We start from the raw sequence: 19,216 nt of genomic DNA, 5'->3' as shown, positions 1-19,216 counted from the left end.
TGGACAGCTGTCCCCCTGACATGGTTGAGAACCACTGATGTAGTGGTACTTGACCTAATCTCTTTTAAGAGATTTCTGAGCTTAGAGCAAACAGTGCCCTCTTTTGGCCATGACTGTTCAACACAGGGGTGGTGCATCTGTTAAACCTCATGCTATCCAAGCACAGTCACCATTTTTAATTCTTATGATTGTTTTATTTGATACACTTTGGCATAATATTTTGGAAATGCATTTACCAAGTATCTCTACCTATTTTCTCTTATTCCTGTGTGTGCTCAACCAGGTCTACCTTTCCTATGTATATCCCAATGACTTCACCAGACTTACTCATATGGAGAAAAAGAACAAATGCTTCTATCGAGAGTCCCCTGTCTACTTAGAAAAGTATGAATCCCAATTGATCGTGACAAGAAATTAGCCAATCAGACACTAACTAAATATGTAAATAAAAAGGTAAACATGGCCCTGCCATTCTTTTGAATTGTCATATAGATTTGGCTTCTATAAGTACATGAAGATGGATGAGGAGGAGGATGACCAGCCTGTTTTCTTCCCCAAACCTGATGGTCTGTGTTCAGCTGGGATCTTAATAACAGATAAGAATTCAGCAGCTGTTTACTCTCTTTAAAATCTCACCATGACATCTGTAATGAGCCAAGAGACATATGTGTTCCCAAGGTTCAAAATTAACACAGGCCAGACGCCAAATGTGAGTAGAAATGGGCTATGAAGAGTAAATAAAACAGTTGGCCACCAGCTTTATTAGGATCATTACAAGGTTTATGTTGCACTATTAGAAAGATACCATTTGATTGTCACTGATACAAAGGCATACAATACAGACAATATTATGGCACAATATCAGATTTTTACTACACAATTATCATGCCCCCAAAAATTGTGGTAACAATATTATCATGATAGCTATAGAATTTTGAAAAAAAAAAGAAAAGAAAAAAAACATGCTATCAGTCAAATTAATCTTTACCTTTATTTCATGATTCAATGTTTTGGCCAATGAATCGCACTCAAAATATGAGTGTAGGAGTTCGTAACCATAACTGTAAAAAGAACAAAAGAGTTCATAAAGAACTTGAGTGTTGAACATGCCATCTTTTTTATGGAATCTAAAAAGTCCCTCACTGGCGATCAGATTTTTTGGGGGTGCTTTTTCTGTCTGTCATCTCCTTTGACATGATTTTGTGCGGCAGTAGCTACACACTGCAGCGTTGTTTCTTTTTTCCCCCCATGTTATGACAGGTGGCAACCAGCGTTAAGGTTTAGTACCGCCACCTACTACACCTACTACACTGGAGTGTCAAACAGACACTGGTACTGGGTTATTTAAGATAGTATAATATGCATAGTATTAACATAATAACAACATTTCATTATTTTTAAATTTTATGCTTATTGTCAATACCAGCATTTTGCAATACCCTTAGTACAAAGTTCCTGCATTAAAAATCACAATGTGCCTTTTTATGCTGGTGCAGTTTCCCTAATGACTGGTTCATCTCATAGGCTATAATTCCTCAAGTGCACTGTGTGTCAAAATTTACCACAAAATTTGGACAGCTGCAACATGCATTATTGGAAGGCCTGGAAATGAAAATGATTAGTCGTAGATTTCTATCAACACCGCAACACATGTCACTGACTCTTTAATCATATCATTAAGCAATTCTCATTTCGGATTATATGAATTATTTAAAGGGCTTTAGTTTGATGGGGTTTGTCTCTTCTGACAGATTTCCTGGAGGAGGAAGAGGGTGTCGACCCAGAGGAGACTATCAATTCCAGCAACCAGCCAGTCAGGAGGACCAGTCCACCCTATCAGATGTCAAGGATTACAGCCTCCTCAAAGCCTGATAGACTAGACAGGGGTTCAAAGAGCTATGTCTTACAGCAAGAGAGGCAATACAATCAGTTCAAAGAGCAAGAAAGGAGTAAAAGAACTAAAGGGGAAAGGTTTTATAAACACTCTCTGGTGGTGGATGATAAAATGACAGAAATAAGGCAAAGACAGGCAAAGGGTAGTGCAGGTGCATTAGAGTCTCAAAGTGGGTCTCTAAATGAACAGACGGGAGCAAGCGAGGAGCACAGAGACACCCAAACATCTGCACTGGTTCAGAGAGGGCGTTCTTTAACATGGCAACTTCCTGACACTGAACTGCCAAACAAGAGTAAACTTACAAAAACTGCTAGTCCACCTGTGAAGGGAAGGTCCCCCTATAAGCTTCCTCAAAAGTCCTCTCTCTATGTTTTGGCTAATAGGATTTTAGGTAGCGCAGGCAAGCCTGTGGTTGGGACCAGTGTGGAGAAAGAGACTAATACCAACAAAATTTACATCACTAGACCCCGTCCTCCAGTAAGCAGACCAAAGCCTCCTGTGGAAGTGTTTCCTGGTGTCTTCCTTTATCAATCTAGAAAGACCAGGAGGCTTGTGGATTTAAGTTCAAAATGGAGGTCCTTAAAAACACAAGCAGCTGCTTCTCTCCCATGGCTGAACTTCTCCTTAATGGGGCACAAGACTTCCACCCAAACTGCCCTGTTAAAGCACAGCCATTCTTCCTTGCCTACAGAGCCTGGGCCCCGTAATGAGGGCGACCCTACCACCTTCATATCGGATTCAGACAGCTTGCCCCCATCAAGCTCGGAAAAGAGAGGCCACCCTGGGCTAAACTCGTCTGAGAACAGCCGGCCTCCGGTGGTGCAGCCAACAAAGATCTCGGAAATGCCGGGGGGATCGGACATGGCTCCTCAGAGCAGGGGTCTTGAAGAAGGAGAGATGTCCGAGTACAGTTATGAGGAGGCCGAAGTGAGGCCACTTTTGACAGAGGAGGCCATCAACTGGCAGCGCACCTTCAGCGTGAACCCTGTGGACTTTGAGCTGCTGAGGTCAGACTGGAATGACCTGAGGTGTAACGTCTCGGGAAATCTGCAGCTCGCAGAGAGCGAGGTCATTGATGTGATCTCACAGTACATGGAGAGGCTGAACGAGCGGAATGGAGGGTGAGCGTGTATGGGTGCTAAACCATGATGTTAAAATGCAAATGAAGATACTTAAAGGATAGTTCACTGTGACACAACTCTGTCATTATTTACCTGCCTTCATGTTGATCTAAACCTGTATGATTTTCTTTCTTCTACAAAATTTTGAAGAATGTACAGGTTGATTCTTTGTCCGTTTTACAAATAATCGACTGGACCTTTCAAAATAAAAGTGCATACATTTTTTTTAAAACCATATTTATTTATCACCATAAATGTGTCCATTAATTGGGCATTATACAAGTTTTCTGAAGCTGTTCAATAGTTTTGTATGATAAACTGATATAATTTTAGTTGTTGATTACTTCACTTCTATAACTAGATCAATAAGTCAGTGAATTGAACTCAAGATTTGGAATCATTCATACTGGTTTTGTGAACTGGATCAAACAGTTTTTGTAAATGAGTTAAAATAACAATTTGTTCACAAATCGGACACTTCCCTCTTGTGTAAAGACAGCATTTAAATAGGCGTAAAGGTACAGCAGGGGAAAAACTGCTTTTTTAATACTATGTATAATTATAGAGAAGGAATAAAACATATTTTTACCATTATTATTTATTTTATTTTTCTTTCTTCCTTTTTTTTATTGGTTTTGGTAATCACCTACCACCTATTGATTAAGCTCAGCTGGTAACAATTTGTAATTTTGCCTATAAAAGAATGTTGTTGCTGTTTGCTCCTTGAGTATTGAAGAAAGCATGAGCTGAAATGTCTGCTTTTTTTGTCTGTTTTTAAGACACTTTTCACTTTTTTTGGTGATTTTTTCACTTTGCATATGTTAAATTAAAGAAATATTTTTGATAGACCCTTGCTTTAGTCTAATTGTATGTTTTTCATTGTGCAGACAATTTTTGCTATTTGGCTGATACATTTTTGTTGAGAACGGACTGGTTATTTTTTCTTCTTGAGCACATACAGTACAATATCTTTTTTGATGAATAAAATGTATTTACAAAATAAATTATTTTAGGTGTAGACCACTTTACTACTAAATATGGACCACAGTGAAAGAAAAATAAATAATTAAAGAAATGAAAAATATGACCAGTTTAAATAGATGTGTGTGCTTTTCCTGCTGAGCCTGCAGCTCAAGTGTACTCTCCTGCTGTTAAGCACTCTCTCAGCGGGTCGCTTTATGCAACTTTATTAAATAACAAATGAGAAAGCTTTATTACTCCTGACACAACTAGATTAAACATGATGTGTGGTGTTACAGTATATGCTTCTATTTTGCAGGTACATATTCCTCATTGTCTCATTCAAGTTCATTTACAGTACCTCCCTCTCTTTTTCTTCTTTTTGCCTCTCTATCAGGATCTACACTCTGGTCCGAATTGTAAATGTAGAGAAGCGGAGAGATTCAGCCAGGGGCAACCGTTATTTGGTGGAACTATTGTTGATGGAGGGAGGAAAAAGAGTGGTGCGCCTGTCTGACTACATCTATCTTCTGTTGCACCGCAGTCGACTTGAGGAGGGAATTGAAAGCAGAGAAGGAACTATGCCCTCGTCCCATCATACACCCTCCAAAACTCCCCTGCCCAGTGGCTCCAGTACCCAAATACACAACACCACACTCTGGAGCACCAGCTGGGCCAAACCCCTGCTCTGCCAGCCAGCCATGTTAGAATGGAGACATGATGTGATGATACACTTTGTTGTACCAGGTATTTATAACAAATACAAATTCCAGTTTATACAGTACAGTACAGACTTTGTAAATGTTAATGATTATTTAAATTATAGCCATAATCTGACACACTACTTTTCAAAAGTTTATGCTTGGTGAGATTTTTTTTTTAAAGAAATTAATACTTTTATTGAGCAAGGACATATTAAATTGAACAATAACAACAATTAAAGGTGCCCTAGAGCCAGTTTTTACAAGATGTAATATAAGTCTAAGGTGTCCCTTGAATGTGTCTGTGAAGTTTCAGCTCAAAATACCCCATAGATTTTTTTAAATACATTTTTTTAACTGCATATTTTGGGGCATCATTAACTATGCACCGATTCAGGCTGCGGCCCCTTTAAATCACGCGCTCCCTACCCCCCGAGCTCTCGACTATAATACAGTGCATTTACAAAGTTCACACTAATATAACCCTCAAATGGATCTTTACAAGATGTTCGTCATGCATACTGCATGTATGCGTCGGATCATGTGAGTATAGTGTTTATTTGGATGTTTACATTTGATTCTGAATGAGTTTGAGGCTGGGCTTCGTGGCTAAAGCTAACATTACACACTGTTGGAGAGATTTATAAAGAATGAAGTTGTGTTTGTGCATTATACAGACTGAAAGTGTTTAAAAATGAAAATAGCGACGACTCTCTTGTCTCCGTGAATACAGTAAGAAACAATGGTAACTTTAACCACATTTAACAGTACATTAGCAACATGCTAATGAAAAATTTAGAAAGACAATTCACAAATATCACTAAAAATATCATGATATCATGGATCATGTCAGTTATTATTGTTCCATCTGCCATTTTTCGCTATTGTCCTTGCTTGCTTACCTAGTCTGATGATTCAGCTGTGCACAGATCCAGACGTTAATACTGCCTGCCCTTGTCTAATGGCTTGAACATGAGCTGGCATATGCAAATATTGGGGGCGTACATATTAATGATCCCGACTGTTACGTAACAGTCTGTGTTATGTTGAGATTCACCTGTTTTTTGGAGGTCTTTTAAACAAATGAGATTTACATAAGAAGGAGGAAACAATGGAGTTTGAAACTCAATGTATGTCTTTTCCATGTACTGAACTCTTGTTATTCAACTATGCTGAGGTAAATTCAATTTTTGATTCTAGGGCACCTTTAATTTTTTTTGTGAACTTTCTGTTCATCAAAGTGTCCTGAAAAACATGTATCATGGTTTCAACAAAAATATTAATCAGCAAAACTGTATTCAACATTGAAAATAATAAGAAATCTTTCTAGAGCACCAAATCAGCATATTTGAATGAATTCTGAATGATCATGTGACACTGAAGACTAGAGTAATGATACTAAAAATTCATTTTAAATTGTGATAATATTTCACAATATTCATGTTTTTACTGTATTTCTGAATGCATAAATTCAGTGTTGTATAAAAGACTTTCACAAATATTAATAAATCTTACGGTTTCATAGCCACTCATCTGAGTTGTCTTCTGCGACAGTAAAGAATCAAGCTCGCTGGGTGCAGCAGTTTATCTCAGATATGGAGCTCCTGCACCGTGAGACCAGGGATGAGAATTTCAGTGTGATCATCGTAGACTTCCAGAGCGATGACATGGATGTGGAGCAGGCATTGAGGAAGAGCACTGTGCCCAGGTGAATACTGAGTTCTTCATTCCACATTTAGCAAAGCACCTGAAGAGCAGAGACCCTGCATACGTAATGTGAGTCCTGTTGTTGGGCACACAAACTGTTTGTACTTGAGAAAACAAGGCTCTGTGTGTGTGTAGGTATGAGTATCTGAGACGTGAAGGGAACTTCGAGAGATCGTCTGGCTTACAGATGGGTGTGGACAACATAGAGGTGAGAAGAAAAAGATTTTGCATTTACAGTATTTGTGAGTCAATAGCTATTATAAAAAGGATGGTCAATGTTTCAATATGATATTTATAATTATTATGGTGCTCCTTAAAAATGTAATTTCATTGACTTTTAATGGAAAGTGATGCATTTTTTTTATAGCTGATAACTTTAATTCTTTAATTCTAGAAAGTATTTATTAGTGTCCCAAAGTGGTGTAGTCTACACTGAAAAAAGATTTACTTGAAACAACTTTCTCTCAGAACTGGCTAGTAAATTTTACAAAAAAAAAAATTATAAAGAAATGGCAAGTAACACACTGAATTAAGTGTTGAAATAGGTCGAAAGGTAATTTTCTTGTAAAACAAACTACAGTAATCTTTGTTATATTTATTTATTTAATTTAATCTTTGAAGAATAATTTTGGTTACACATTATTTACATTAGTTACATTGTACTTACTCAAATAAGTACTGCTATTGTTAATTAACTAGATGTACTTACTATAGAGTTACTTGTAATTATGCATAATTACTATAGTAAGTACGTGTAGTAACATGTAACTATGTCACCTTAAAATAAAGTGTTCCCATAATTATTTACACTTTACATTATGGAGAAATGTGAGGTTTTTGGTTTGTATTTATCCATAAATATATTAGAAAATGTAATTTTTTTTTTTTTTTTTTTAATTGTTCAGAAATTGAAAAGTAATTCAAAACATAAATGTAATTATACATATGTAACATATTTACACATTTTCTCCAAGCATTTTACTTGTTGCACACTACCCCCAACACTGGTGATGGTATAAAACGTAATTTCCAGGACAGTCACAGCATAGTGTTCCTGTGTGACCTGCACATCCACTTCCCTCACAATATCCTGGAGACCATTAGGAAACACTGTGTGGAAGGCAGACTGGCTTTCGCACCCATCGTCATGAGACTGGACTGTGGGAGCTCACCTCTGGAGCCGGATGGTAAGACATATACACAGACACATTTAGAGACAGCTGCTAAACACATACAAAACACATTTGCTTAAACACCAGTTGTGCATTATGTGTCTGATTCTATTTCTCGCAAATCCTGTTTATATTTAAATGGAGTCATATTCCTCTGCTATAGACATAATACCAGTTTATTTTTTATCAATTTAATTCACTTTGGTGAAAAAAAGTTTTTTTTTTTTTTTTTTACAAAAACATAAAAACATTAGTGTGTGTGTGAGAGAGAAACTTTTATAGCAAATTTATATATGACCCTGTTATTCACTTGTTTTGATGTTCTTGAAGAATTTTCACCCCAAATATTTTAGATAACTATGAAAATCTCCACAATTAATTCATTAATGAATTGTTTTACCACAAGCAGGATTGATATGTGATATTAAAAGCTGATTGTTTGAAAATTAATTATTAACATTTCAATCTTATAACTGGTTATTTATACAGAGAGAGGCTAATTTAATTTATTCTCTCATTTGCTTTTGTCAGGCATATTTTTGCCAAAAACAAATGATGTTACTCAATTTGAATATTCATTCTGATTTGTCATACATCAGGCTGTCCGCCTCCTCTGGCATTTTTTAAATGATTTCTCTCACATAGGGCACCGCACATGAATGCATTTTCAAATGAAATTGCTTTATAAAATGCATATTTTAGATACATTTGTTTAGAATACATTTTTAAGAGACTGAGGGAATGCCAATGTCATTGTACATTTATCTTACGTCTTCAATTTTTGCACACAGGCTTTTGGGAAGTGAATGGCTTTGGCTTGTTTGGTATTTATAAATCTGATTTTGATAAAATTGGTGGGATGAACACAGAGGAGTTTAAAGACCGCTGGGGAGGAGAAGACTGGGAGCTGCTGGACCGGTAACTGCATACATTCTATTGGGAATACCAATTTGGTAACACTGTACAATAGTGTCCCATTACTTAACATTATAGCTAATGCATTAACTAACATAAACAATGAGCAATACATTTGTTTCAGTATTTTTAAATCTTTGTCAACGTTAGTTTATAAAAAAATTCAACTGTTCATTATTAGATCATCTTAACTCAGGTCCATACAGTTAAACTTTGTGATATTTTTTAACCTTTTTGAACATAGTGACTGCATCTCTGTACTCTTCTTTTTGAATAAACTGCAGAATAAATAAATAGATATAAAAGTATTGCCTTGGGAGCAAAACTTAGTAACCTCTCATCTTTGTTAAATGGTTTGGCTTAATTAAGGTTCAGAGAATATGAAATTTAATATCAAATCAATCTGGTTACACTTTATTTCAAGTTGTCCTTGTTACGGTGTTATACATTTAAGTACCGAGTAATATTAATGAACTACATGTATTTTAGGGTTAGGGTTAGGATTAGGGCTTATTTTAGGGTTAGTTGCATGTAATTATGCATAATTTATAGCAAAATGTAACGTAATAAGGACATTGTAAAATAAAGTGTTACCAAAATTCTCAGTTCTAGTGTTGGTGTAATTACTGTTTTTTGCATCTCTTCCTCCATCACATCTGTGCCCTTCTCTCAGGGTTCTGCAAAATGGACTAGAGGTAGAAAGACTGCGACTAAGGAACTTTTACCACTATTTCCACTCCAAGCGGGGCATGTGGAACATTCCTATTAAAAGACCATCTCAAGGATAAGAGAAGAGCACTGAGGACCCTGCTGTTGTTTCTGGCTGGCTGGCTGTGTGTGTGTGTGTGGTGGTAATTTCTGCCCCAGATGATGCTCTTACACTGGAACATAGGCCTGCCGCACTGTGTTTGACGTGAGCGCTGGACTTTGATATTTGGACTTGGACATTTTACTTAAGGGCTTTGCCAAAGTTCATTTAACTTTTAATTGATGGGTAAAATCTGAATCTCTGAGGACACCAGGAGCTAACAGTGGATGATTGAAGGCAATTGCACATGGGACATTTTTAAATGGCTCTTTGCCAATCTTAAAATTTAGAGAAATATAAAGAAATATGAAGAGAGGGGGTTGTCCAGTATTCTGCAGTTTGTCTCTTTATTTCAAACATACTGAGTAGTTTAAAATAGTGGGGGTTTACTCAAAGTGCTTATAATAGAGGTGTAAAATATAGAGTACTAGATCTATACAGTAATCCAGACAAGTTTTGATGAAGGGATAATTTCTGTGAAATTGTTTGTAGAGGATTTAGGTATGTACATTTTCCTTGTTAAAATTTCTTATTTTGAAGAATAAATAAAGTTCATTAAAATGAGTTTTGTTCAGATATTATTTCAGCATAGTCCAACTAACCACCACATGAGGGCATACACGACCATCTAACAGATTCAGGAATATTTAAGGCACCTTTTTATTATTAATATATAATTTTCTGGCTAATACTTGATTTGATTGCTGCTGTGTCTATTAAGTCGATAATAATCGATACTAATCTTTTTTTTTTTTTTTTGATGTTTTTAAGAAAATCATTAATCTAATCAAATTTAAAAATATATAGATTTACTGTAGATTGTGTTTATACTGGATAAAAAACGGTGCAAAGGCCAAAACTGAATTTTAGAAACGACCGAACATTCTTGTCCCAGTTAGAACCATTATAACCATCATCACTGCATGTGTCTGATTGGCTGAGAGAAAGCTGTCCGCTGATTGGACAGAACTTTTCGCTGTTAAAAGTTTCTGTCTGAGCAGCAGGGTTCATATGGCACTCGGTTGCCCATGAGTGCAGACTTCTTAAACCAATAACTGTGCTTAGCTATGGATGTGCGTTAACTTAAGACAAGGATTTTGCCTTTGTGCTGCATTTTTACTAACCGGGAAGGACTCCAACTCCTGTTAAGTTCCATAAATTGAAAAACGTGGAATAAATCAATCACTCCACTTAAAAAAAAAATAGAAAGATATGGCAGCATTGAGCAGTTCTACTATGAAGACTTTGGAGGATTTGACTCTGGACTCTGGATATGGAGCCGGTGACTCTTACAGATCCCTTAGCCTGTCTTCCTCCAAGTCCAACTCGCAGGCGCTCATCAGCTCTCCACAGCGGGGAAACTGGTGGAGCTACACGGGCTCCATGAACAGCAGGAACAACAGCTGGGACACGGTGAACACGGTGCTTCCTGAAGACCCAGAAGACATCTTCTCCAAATGTCCGAGGTTACCAGAGTTAGAGGAGTTCCCTTGGACAGATGAAGAGATCGATGTCGTCCTGCGTAAAGTTTCTGGAGAAGGACTGTCTTTTACTCCAGAGAGCGTCAGGAGTCTGTCAGTGCTTATGCGTAGAGTTTTATTGCGGATTTCCAGAGAGGCGCAGCGGCTGAGTGTTGTGCACTGCAGGTGCACGCGGTTCGAGGTGCAGAGCGCGATGAGACTGATCATGAGCTGGTCGCTGGCGGAAAGCTGCGTCTCGGCCGCGGTCAAAGCCATCTCGTTGTACAGCATGAGCGCTGGAGAGGTTCTGCGCAAGAGCAAGTCCTCCCGCTGCACACTGAGTTTGTCTGTCGGACGTTTTTTCCGATGGATGGTGGACACTCGCATCTCAGTGCGCATTCATGAGTACGCGGTCATCTGTTTAACGGCGTGCATTGAAAATCTAGTGGAGGAAATTGGGCACCGTGTGCTGCTGGCGGCGCGGAGGGGAACCAACACCTTCCCAGTGACGGCTGATGCGCTGGAGGCTGCCGTCAGCAATGACGCGGATATATTTGGTCTAGTGCAAAACTACGAACATCTCATCTGCGGGAAGAACGCCAATGGTAAGACACAAATGAATCCAATAGCCTTTAAAAGTAGTTAACACTTTACAGTTGTAAAGTAGTATTTTTGAGCACTGGTTACCCTGGGAATTTTCAAAGGTTGTTATATTTGTGGAGACTTTCACGTTTTATCCTACACAGCATACATTATAATGTCGTGAAATGAAATTTGAGTTATAATAAAAGTGGCTAAATAAGACTTACTACCACCATAATATGAATTTATGCACTTGGCAACCATTGTAATTCAAAACAAAGAGTTCCTTCAAAATTCATAGAAGTTTGAATGTGAGTAATTTGTTAGTTAATCTATTATTCTGTTAAAATTACAAACATGTCCAAAGTGCATGCTATTACCTAAGTGTTTACAATATATCCATAATAATGAACACTAATTTCTAAGAGTGGCTCTCTGCAAATAATTACATTTTGTAATGTAACATGAGCTCTGTAATGTAAAGTGTAGCAAAGTATTCGTTATTTTGTTTGCATGTGTTATTTGATTCTTATCATTGAAAAATGTATTGTTTTATTAGATTCTGAGTCTTTGAGAGGCACCTTGATCTTGGTCTCATTGAAAATACTAATTATCTTTTCCACTTTCATCTGGTCTCAAAGGGGGATGTTCACAGCTCTGCATAATTATGTATAAACAAATGTCAGAAAAGCAAGTCTCACCACAAGTCTGATCATTATGCATGACACCTCAAGGCCCAATGATGCGGTGCCTTTGGTGTGAATACAAGAAATTTATATTTACCATCTTTTGGCACAAGTGATGGCTTATTAAAGCCGTGAATACATAATTTCCTTGTAATACTATAATACTGTACATATTCATGGATAAACGTATAGGCCTGGTTTCACAGACAGGGTTTAGATTAGGCCAGGACCTTAGATATTTAAGTAGCTCTTCTAAATGTGACTTAGAAAGAAACATTACACAAAACAATGGCAGTAACATATTTTAAGGTAAGTCTGTGCAAGATGCTTAACATGCATTTTAGTCTGGGACTAGGCTTAAGCCTTGTCTGTGAAACCAGGGGTTAATGTTTCAGACTTGCGTTGCTTACCTGTGTGGATTTCACTCTCTTCCACAGTTTATCAGAACTTGCTGATAAAATGGTAGCTTCCCCATTATAAACAAGGTTTGGCTGTGGCCGTACATCCCACTGGGCACACACATATTCAGAAATGCACAAAAAGCCCATTGTTCTGCTCTAAGCCATCCATAAGCCGTGTATAGCTGTGGAAAATAAGCAGAAACAAGTGAGAGAGGCATGGAAAGCCATCACACACTCTCCCTCTGGTTTAAATCAGTCTGTTGATCGTCTCTGTGACAGGGCAGCCTTTTTGAGACAAGAGAGGAAATGGTTTCATTTTCATGCCTTTAAAAGTAAGAGTTTTTTGATATCCTGTGGGAATGAAATATAAACCATCAAGCTGCCATTAAACCAACAACAGCACACAAACTACATACCACAGAGTAGGATATATCAACAACAACCTCACTTTTGTACATTTGAATGTGGTAGCTATTAACATCTTTCCATGAGTGGTTTTTACTAGGTGTAGTTCAAACACCCCCTATGGAGGCATAGGCTTAGAAATGTATTAATCTGATTCACATGTACACACTTGGCGTGATTGATGTGACAGTGCACTCGTGCTCAATCACCCACGGCTGGTAAAATTGTTTTGCTCACTTATACTAAGATACAGCTGACCTGCGTGACACTGAGGCTTAGAAACTCAGCAGTCACATGATATTCTAAAGCACATTCAACACATCCAGCTCTTAGAGTAAAAAATATGATGATAAAATATTATTTGCCCTCTATCACACTCACACAGCTTTGGACTTTGTTTTCAGTTTGCACCGTTTCCCTTAGTTTGTTGTCATGGTTGTTAATTGATTTGTCATTTATTTTAGCTGTGTGTGCCTCATTATCGCCAGTACTTAAGTTCTCTTTGTTTCTGTTCTGTTTATGCTTTATGGAAGTTATCCTGTGTTCTGTTACCTGAGAGTTATATTAAAATACTTTCGATCCTTCGTGTTCACGTTTGCTACAAACCGTGACACATACACTCACTGTTAGTCAATTTGAATTTTGTTCCTCCTGGAAATCAAATGTTTGAGAACCAGAAATAGTTTTTTTTTTTAAACTTGAGACTTTTCAAATGAGAGAAGGATGCCATATAGGCTTTCATGTCACAACACTCTTGTCTCACATGCTGAGCAGAGCCACATCTGGAACTGTTTGCTGCGCAGCTTAAATGACATAAAAAGGCCTATTTTTTGTTGTGAAAGCTACTGTGGTCTTGTTCTATGGCCTCTACGCATTTGTCCACACAAAGTGCCTTGAGCAGATGGTATCAGAAGTCATGATGCATTAATGTTGTAGGTTACCAGGTTTCCATTTAATAAAGAATTGAAGTTCTCAGAATTTGTTTGTTTTTCCAATATGTTATTAGGTCAGTGTAGCAGAATGGTTTGTTTTTTATGAAATTACAACAGTGTTGTCATGGAGGGCCATAGGGAAAATCCCAAGCTGAAAATATATACAACCCAGCAGTGGCTGGCAGGGGGTGATTTTTAAAAAACAAGCATCTCTTCAGAATGAGAGAGCATAGCAGAATGAACTTAAGAGATTATTGCATAAATGGCCCACACGTGTATAATTAATACTTGCTTCCATGAACAACTTCTGTAGTATTAAAACTAGTTTACTTAATAAAAAAAAAAAAACTTTTATCTATTTTATTTGATAATTTTATCATCATAATTTTAGGTGGAGGTCAACTGCAGATGAGCCTTCACAATAAACAAGCTAATAATGGCCATTATGACTCAGCCATGCAAGATGTCTACCGGAAACATGGTGTTATTCTTCTAAAAGGAAAGCGATTGAGCCCTTGAATAAATAGTTTGATTTAATTGAGGTCCCCACTTGACTTTAATGACAGACAGGGCATGAAAGAGCTGGTCAAATGAGGGGATGTAGGTGAGACACAGTTCACATCAGATTGGCTCTCTGCAGCGTGAGAGCAGTCCCGCTGAATGGGGTGTTGAGTTTTGGTCTGTGTGTGGAGCCTTGTAATCATCATTGGTTAATTATCCTCATAAAACGTTCCACCCACACAGCCCAATTTCTTTGAGCTTGACTACAAACCACAGAAATTAGAGCATTTCCCAGCCATGGTCATTTAAAGCCAGAGTGTTTAGGAGGCTGAACCTTTTTCTTAGGTAAGATTATTAGCTCTACTTTGCTAAGACTTTCTCAAAAGTCCAAAATGTCCTCTGGGATTATTAAGAAGTAAACATTTTAAAAAGACAGCGCTAGATGTGCTGAAGCTGCTACAGAGAAGCTAGTATTTCGCATGAGGTCTGTGCTCTCTATTTGCACGTATAGCCTTTAAGTGCTATTATAAACATCGTTTTGAGGGTCTCACTTGGGCCCTCAAGCACCTAGAGTGGACAAATGCTTTCTATAAGGAGAGGAGAAGGTGCCTTTCTAGCATGCAGTGACAGCTGCTCTGTGTGCGAGTTGACCTTCCTCAACTCCCCAGCATGCCTGCCTGGATCCATTAGCATCTGCTCCAAAGAGGTGTTACTTAGTCTAAATTCAGGGTGGCCAGTAATGGAAGTTGCACTGAAGTTGACTTTAGATTCATCAATATTCAAAAAAATATTCCCATTGCTGATTTCTAGACAGATGTAAAAGTGAAAGTTTACCCAAAAATTGAAATGTTGTCATGTTATTTGTCAAATACTTTCTTCTGTGGAACATAAAAAGAAGGCATTTCGAATAATGTTGTTAACCAAGCAATTTTGATTACCACTGACTTCCATTGTATGGACCAAAAAAAAAAAAAAAATTACTCAGTATCAACATCTTGAAACTATTTTACGTTTTGCCAAATGGATGGTCATTTGTATGTTTTCATATGATCTGCTTGCACCCGATTGACGGTTAGCTTCTGGGGTAGAGGAGGACCTTCATGCTTATGTTTTTTCAAAAATTTGTATGTTTTCCTATGAATCACATTATACAAATTCATATGAATCACCACATCATAAAATACTTATTTTTTTCTCTCATGTGATCAGGTTGATCAGGTTGCTTTTTATGTTCCACAAAAGAAAGAAAGTCAAACACTATGTGAGGGTGAGTAAATAATGATAGAATTTTCATTTTAGGTGAACCGTCTATTTAATCTGCCATGGGAAATTTAATTCTGTTGAAAATAATCAGGTATGCCCACCAAATAATGCATCTTTACTGTATACTGATTTGAATTAAGAAAGGGAAGAATTGTGGTTTGATATATATCAAATGAGAGCTTAATGCATGTAGGAATGTAGCATTTTATGGTACAACATAAAACATTTTATGGGGCTGCTTCAGTGTTTTGTTACAACAAAGATCTAATCACTTCGACTCACATAAAGAGATTGCAATTGAAAGAAAATGTTCCCTGTAGCACCTCATTAATCTGAATAAATGTGAAATCTAGGGGTTTAACACATTGTTAATGTTCAAAGAAGAAGGTACTTTGGAGCTTTTCACAGAGCACAGAAAATGCACTTACACCAGTGAGTATACACTGGGGAACACCATATGTTCTCCATACCTCCTGACAGCCCATAAAAATCACTACCAATCAGTCATTTTATGAATACAGTCTATCTTGAGTTAATCTACACCTCTTTGTTCCACCTTTAACTGCTTAAGTAGGTGTCAAATAAATTTGAGCCTCTGTTACAGGGGATTACTATTTGAATATAACAATTTCTGTTAGCTTGTGTGAAACTAATGATGTTAGCGGAGGATCTTTAGTAACACTGAATTAAATGTGATGTAATCAACACCTTGTTGAAAAGTAATTTCAAAGGGTTAATAGAGGATAATTAAGCATCCACATTGTGTTCCTTGAGTGATATATGCAGTTTCTTTACCACAGAGTGCAACTTAATCAACTGTGTGTCATCACAGCAATTACACAGAGTGATTTATTTAGCAGTATCTGTTAGCCTTCAGTCTTGACACCCATCATATTTTATGGATTAGCTCTGGATGATTAATGATATAATGCTGTCTCTCCTCAATATATCCCATACTTACCAAACCCTCCAACTTTGATTAATATTGCAGTCTGACAAGCTAAATTACATTAAAATCCTACTCAGCGATAACCCCGTTAATCTGCGAAGGCCCAGTGAATAGTCTGTAAGCAATTAAGCTATCATCAGAAAGAGATTTTGTCCTCCATTCAACCCCAGATCAGGAAATCCACTCTAGAGCCATGACATGTTTTGAAAAACTGCTACAAAAATACTTTGCAATTGAAATTACTGCCTCCATGGAAACTGGCTTAGGGGTTTATGGGTGAGAGAAGCACGCAGATGGAGATCCTGTATAGTACTGAGTTACTGTTGTTCTGCTTTTTCCATCTTTCTCAAGAATGAGGCTTCAGAGTGAATTCTTGGCTTTAGATTGCAGCTCTCAAACTGGCTGCTTTGAAACTGACCAGGCTGTTGTTCTGTTTTAGTTACGGCTTGAGGTGGCAAGGGTGTCAAAGGGCTAAAGAGAGAGGTTGTGATCAGTGACCTGTCTGTCCGTCACAGAGATCATTCATAAATATGGGTCATATTTCAGTTAGTGGAGCTTTTCTGTCCCCTTATTTTTAAATTTTTAATTCTAAAAATTTGGGTCACACAAGTGTATGTACAGAATAAGTGCATTGCATCAAATGACCAAACCCCTAGACTAAGAGAACTTAACAGAAATTGGGGGGTTCGTCCGGGATTTGAACCCATTATCTGGACTCATGTTATGCATTTACAAAATGTGTTGAATCAAATGTCCATATTTCACTTATGTTATATTTTCAATTCATTTGGCATTTATGCTTACAATTTTTTAAATGTTTTATAATAATTGCCACTGTAAAAGATTTTAAGTAGTCAAAACTGCACTTACTTGACTTGAATAAGTGATGTTTTGGCAGTAGTATCAGTATGCCAGTAAGATCCCTGACAACAACATAGTGACAGCCCAGATCCAGCCCATATCTGTTCCGTGTGTAATCCACATGCACCAGATGTGGGCCGGATCTGGGCCACACTATGTTGCTGTCTGGGATACATGTTATTCCTTTTGCATTTGAGTATGTGAACACCTGAAGTAGTGGCCCCTTGCATAATGTTCTGCATAATGATTATCATTATGAAGACTGTTAAACTCCAGGAGCTTCTCATTCATAGAGGTTCTCATAGAAGGTTCTGTTGCACTCAGGTTGCAACTGACACAGTAGGAAAGCCATCTGCTTTATGAGCAGCCCACTGTTTCAATTATATTCTTAAGTTCATTCTCTTTTTATTAGGTATGTCATACATTTAAAATTGAAATTGTCAATGAAATATTACAATAAAGGTTACATATAACATACAAGGGAAAAAATATTAGATTTATTACTTTTAAACTCTTTTATTAGGTGATTTTAAAAGTAAAACAGCATATCAAAGTTTAAGGCCAAGTTTATGAAGTAAATCTTTTGACCTTGTATAGTATTTCCCTGTTGGCTGGATTTGTAAACCCAAAGCTCTTCCACTGAGTGGGGGCTGTGTCTTAAATAAGGAGCTGAACGGGATGCAGGAAGTTGTTATTATCATCTGTGGTCTGCCCTCTGGAGAGGAGAAATCTTGGCAGAAATGGTCCGTGTGCACGGTCACACACAACTAACAGGGCACCTCCCCTTTTACCACTTAGAGATAGCAGTCAACGCGCCATGTCCTCAATCAACAGGCACTTCCAGCACAGCACCTAGTAACACAAGGGCCGATTGACTCTGGCTCTTCAGCACACTTGTGCCATTGTGCCCTGTGTAGAATGGTGGTGTTGTGGGAGCGTGTGACAGAGTGACTGGACCACTGTGTTCACACCATATTACCTGAGCCAAATCAGGCAAGCAAAATAAGTTGATCACTCGTATTTAAGCAAATTAGTGTGGTTGTATTTGGGTTTGCAATTGAAAGGTTTCTTTCAGCACTTTCTTAAGGGATTTGTTCTCTGGCGAAGAACACTTTTGAACTGAAGAACTAAACAGTTCTTACACAAACAAATGGATATTAATTCTTAATGTAGAACAGTCTGAATGTTATCAAAGTCAGGTTTATTGTCATTTTAACACATTTCAGAGCAATGGAGTAAAGCAAATGGTATTTTCAAGTAACTAGCATGGACAGTGTTAGAGATTTATTTGATTCATCTGTATCAGTCAATATTGGATTTATTTTTGGGTTGTATTTAATTTGCATGCTCATTTCCTACTTTTTTATTTAAAAATTTCATCATCTAACGAGAAGCAAATGAATACCCATAAACTGTAATGTTATGATGAACTATTGATTTGGTAGCACAATAAGTTCCTGTTAGTTAATGAATTAATAAACAATGAGTTGCAGTATTTATTAACCTTTGTTAACGTTAGTTAATAATAATAACTGTTCATTGTTAGTTCGTTTAGCTCAGGTTCATTAAATAATATTAACAGAATTTCAATAAAAAAGTATTAATTATGTTTTAAATGAAATAAGATTATTAAATGCTTTAGAAGTATTTTCATTGTTAACTAATGTAGTTGTAACCAATGTAACTAATGTTAACAAATTGAATCTTATTGTAAAATGTTAGCACTGATTTTATTTTATTGTATTTTTTAGAAAATATACTACAAATAGCATACATTTTAACCCTTAAATGCATGACTGTTTCGCCAATCATTCTTACATATTCGGGTCTTTATCGACTCGGATCTATATCTAACACGGAAGGATCTCTACCTGGCGCGATAATATAAAACTCCTCTG

General features: G+C 37.2%; 2 protein-coding genes across 5 annotated transcripts in view; both read left to right on the top strand.

Annotated features, from left to right (window-relative positions):
- The window catches only part of b4galnt4b (beta-1,4-N-acetyl-galactosaminyl transferase 4b), a 130,699-nt gene extending 120,857 nt beyond the window's left edge, over nucleotides 1-9,842 (top strand). For 2 of the 4 annotated variants that reach the window (XM_048185162.1, XM_048185163.1), the window contains 9 exons: nucleotides 284-384; nucleotides 493-566; nucleotides 1,752-3,015; nucleotides 4,373-4,722; nucleotides 6,231-6,384; nucleotides 6,519-6,591; nucleotides 7,417-7,570; nucleotides 8,347-8,473; nucleotides 9,144-9,842. In XM_048185162.1, coding sequence (XP_048041119.1) covers nucleotides 284-384; nucleotides 493-566; nucleotides 1,752-3,015; nucleotides 4,373-4,722; nucleotides 6,231-6,384; nucleotides 6,519-6,591; nucleotides 7,417-7,570; nucleotides 8,347-8,473; nucleotides 9,144-9,258 — 2,412 coding nt within the window. In that variant the 3' untranslated portion in view covers nucleotides 9,259-9,842. Of the gene's footprint in view, nucleotides 1-283; nucleotides 385-492; nucleotides 567-1,751; nucleotides 3,016-4,372; nucleotides 4,723-6,201; nucleotides 6,385-6,518; nucleotides 6,592-7,357; nucleotides 7,571-8,346; nucleotides 8,474-9,143 lie in introns of those variants that run through there. The other 2 variants (XM_048185164.1, XM_048185165.1) reach the window with 2 other exon arrangements.
- A 156-nt stretch (nucleotides 9,843-9,998) lies between these two features.
- Nucleotides 9,999-19,216, top strand: part of abtb2a (ankyrin repeat and BTB (POZ) domain containing 2a) — a 28,509-nt gene continuing 19,291 nt past the window's right edge. Inside the window, exon 1 of the mRNA XM_048185166.1 lies at nucleotides 9,999-11,343. Within this exon, the coding sequence (XP_048041123.1) occupies nucleotides 10,491-11,343 (853 nt within the window). The 5' untranslated portion in view covers nucleotides 9,999-10,490. The remainder of the gene's footprint in view (nucleotides 11,344-19,216) is intronic.

Source organism: Megalobrama amblycephala, linkage group LG3 (assembly GCF_018812025.1).
Source record: "Megalobrama amblycephala isolate DHTTF-2021 linkage group LG3, ASM1881202v1, whole genome shotgun sequence".
NCBI lineage: Eukaryota > Metazoa > Chordata > Actinopteri > Cypriniformes > Xenocyprididae > Megalobrama > Megalobrama amblycephala.
The sequence above is the reverse complement of the archived record's forward strand: the minus strand, read 5'-3'. Positions and strand labels throughout refer to the sequence as shown.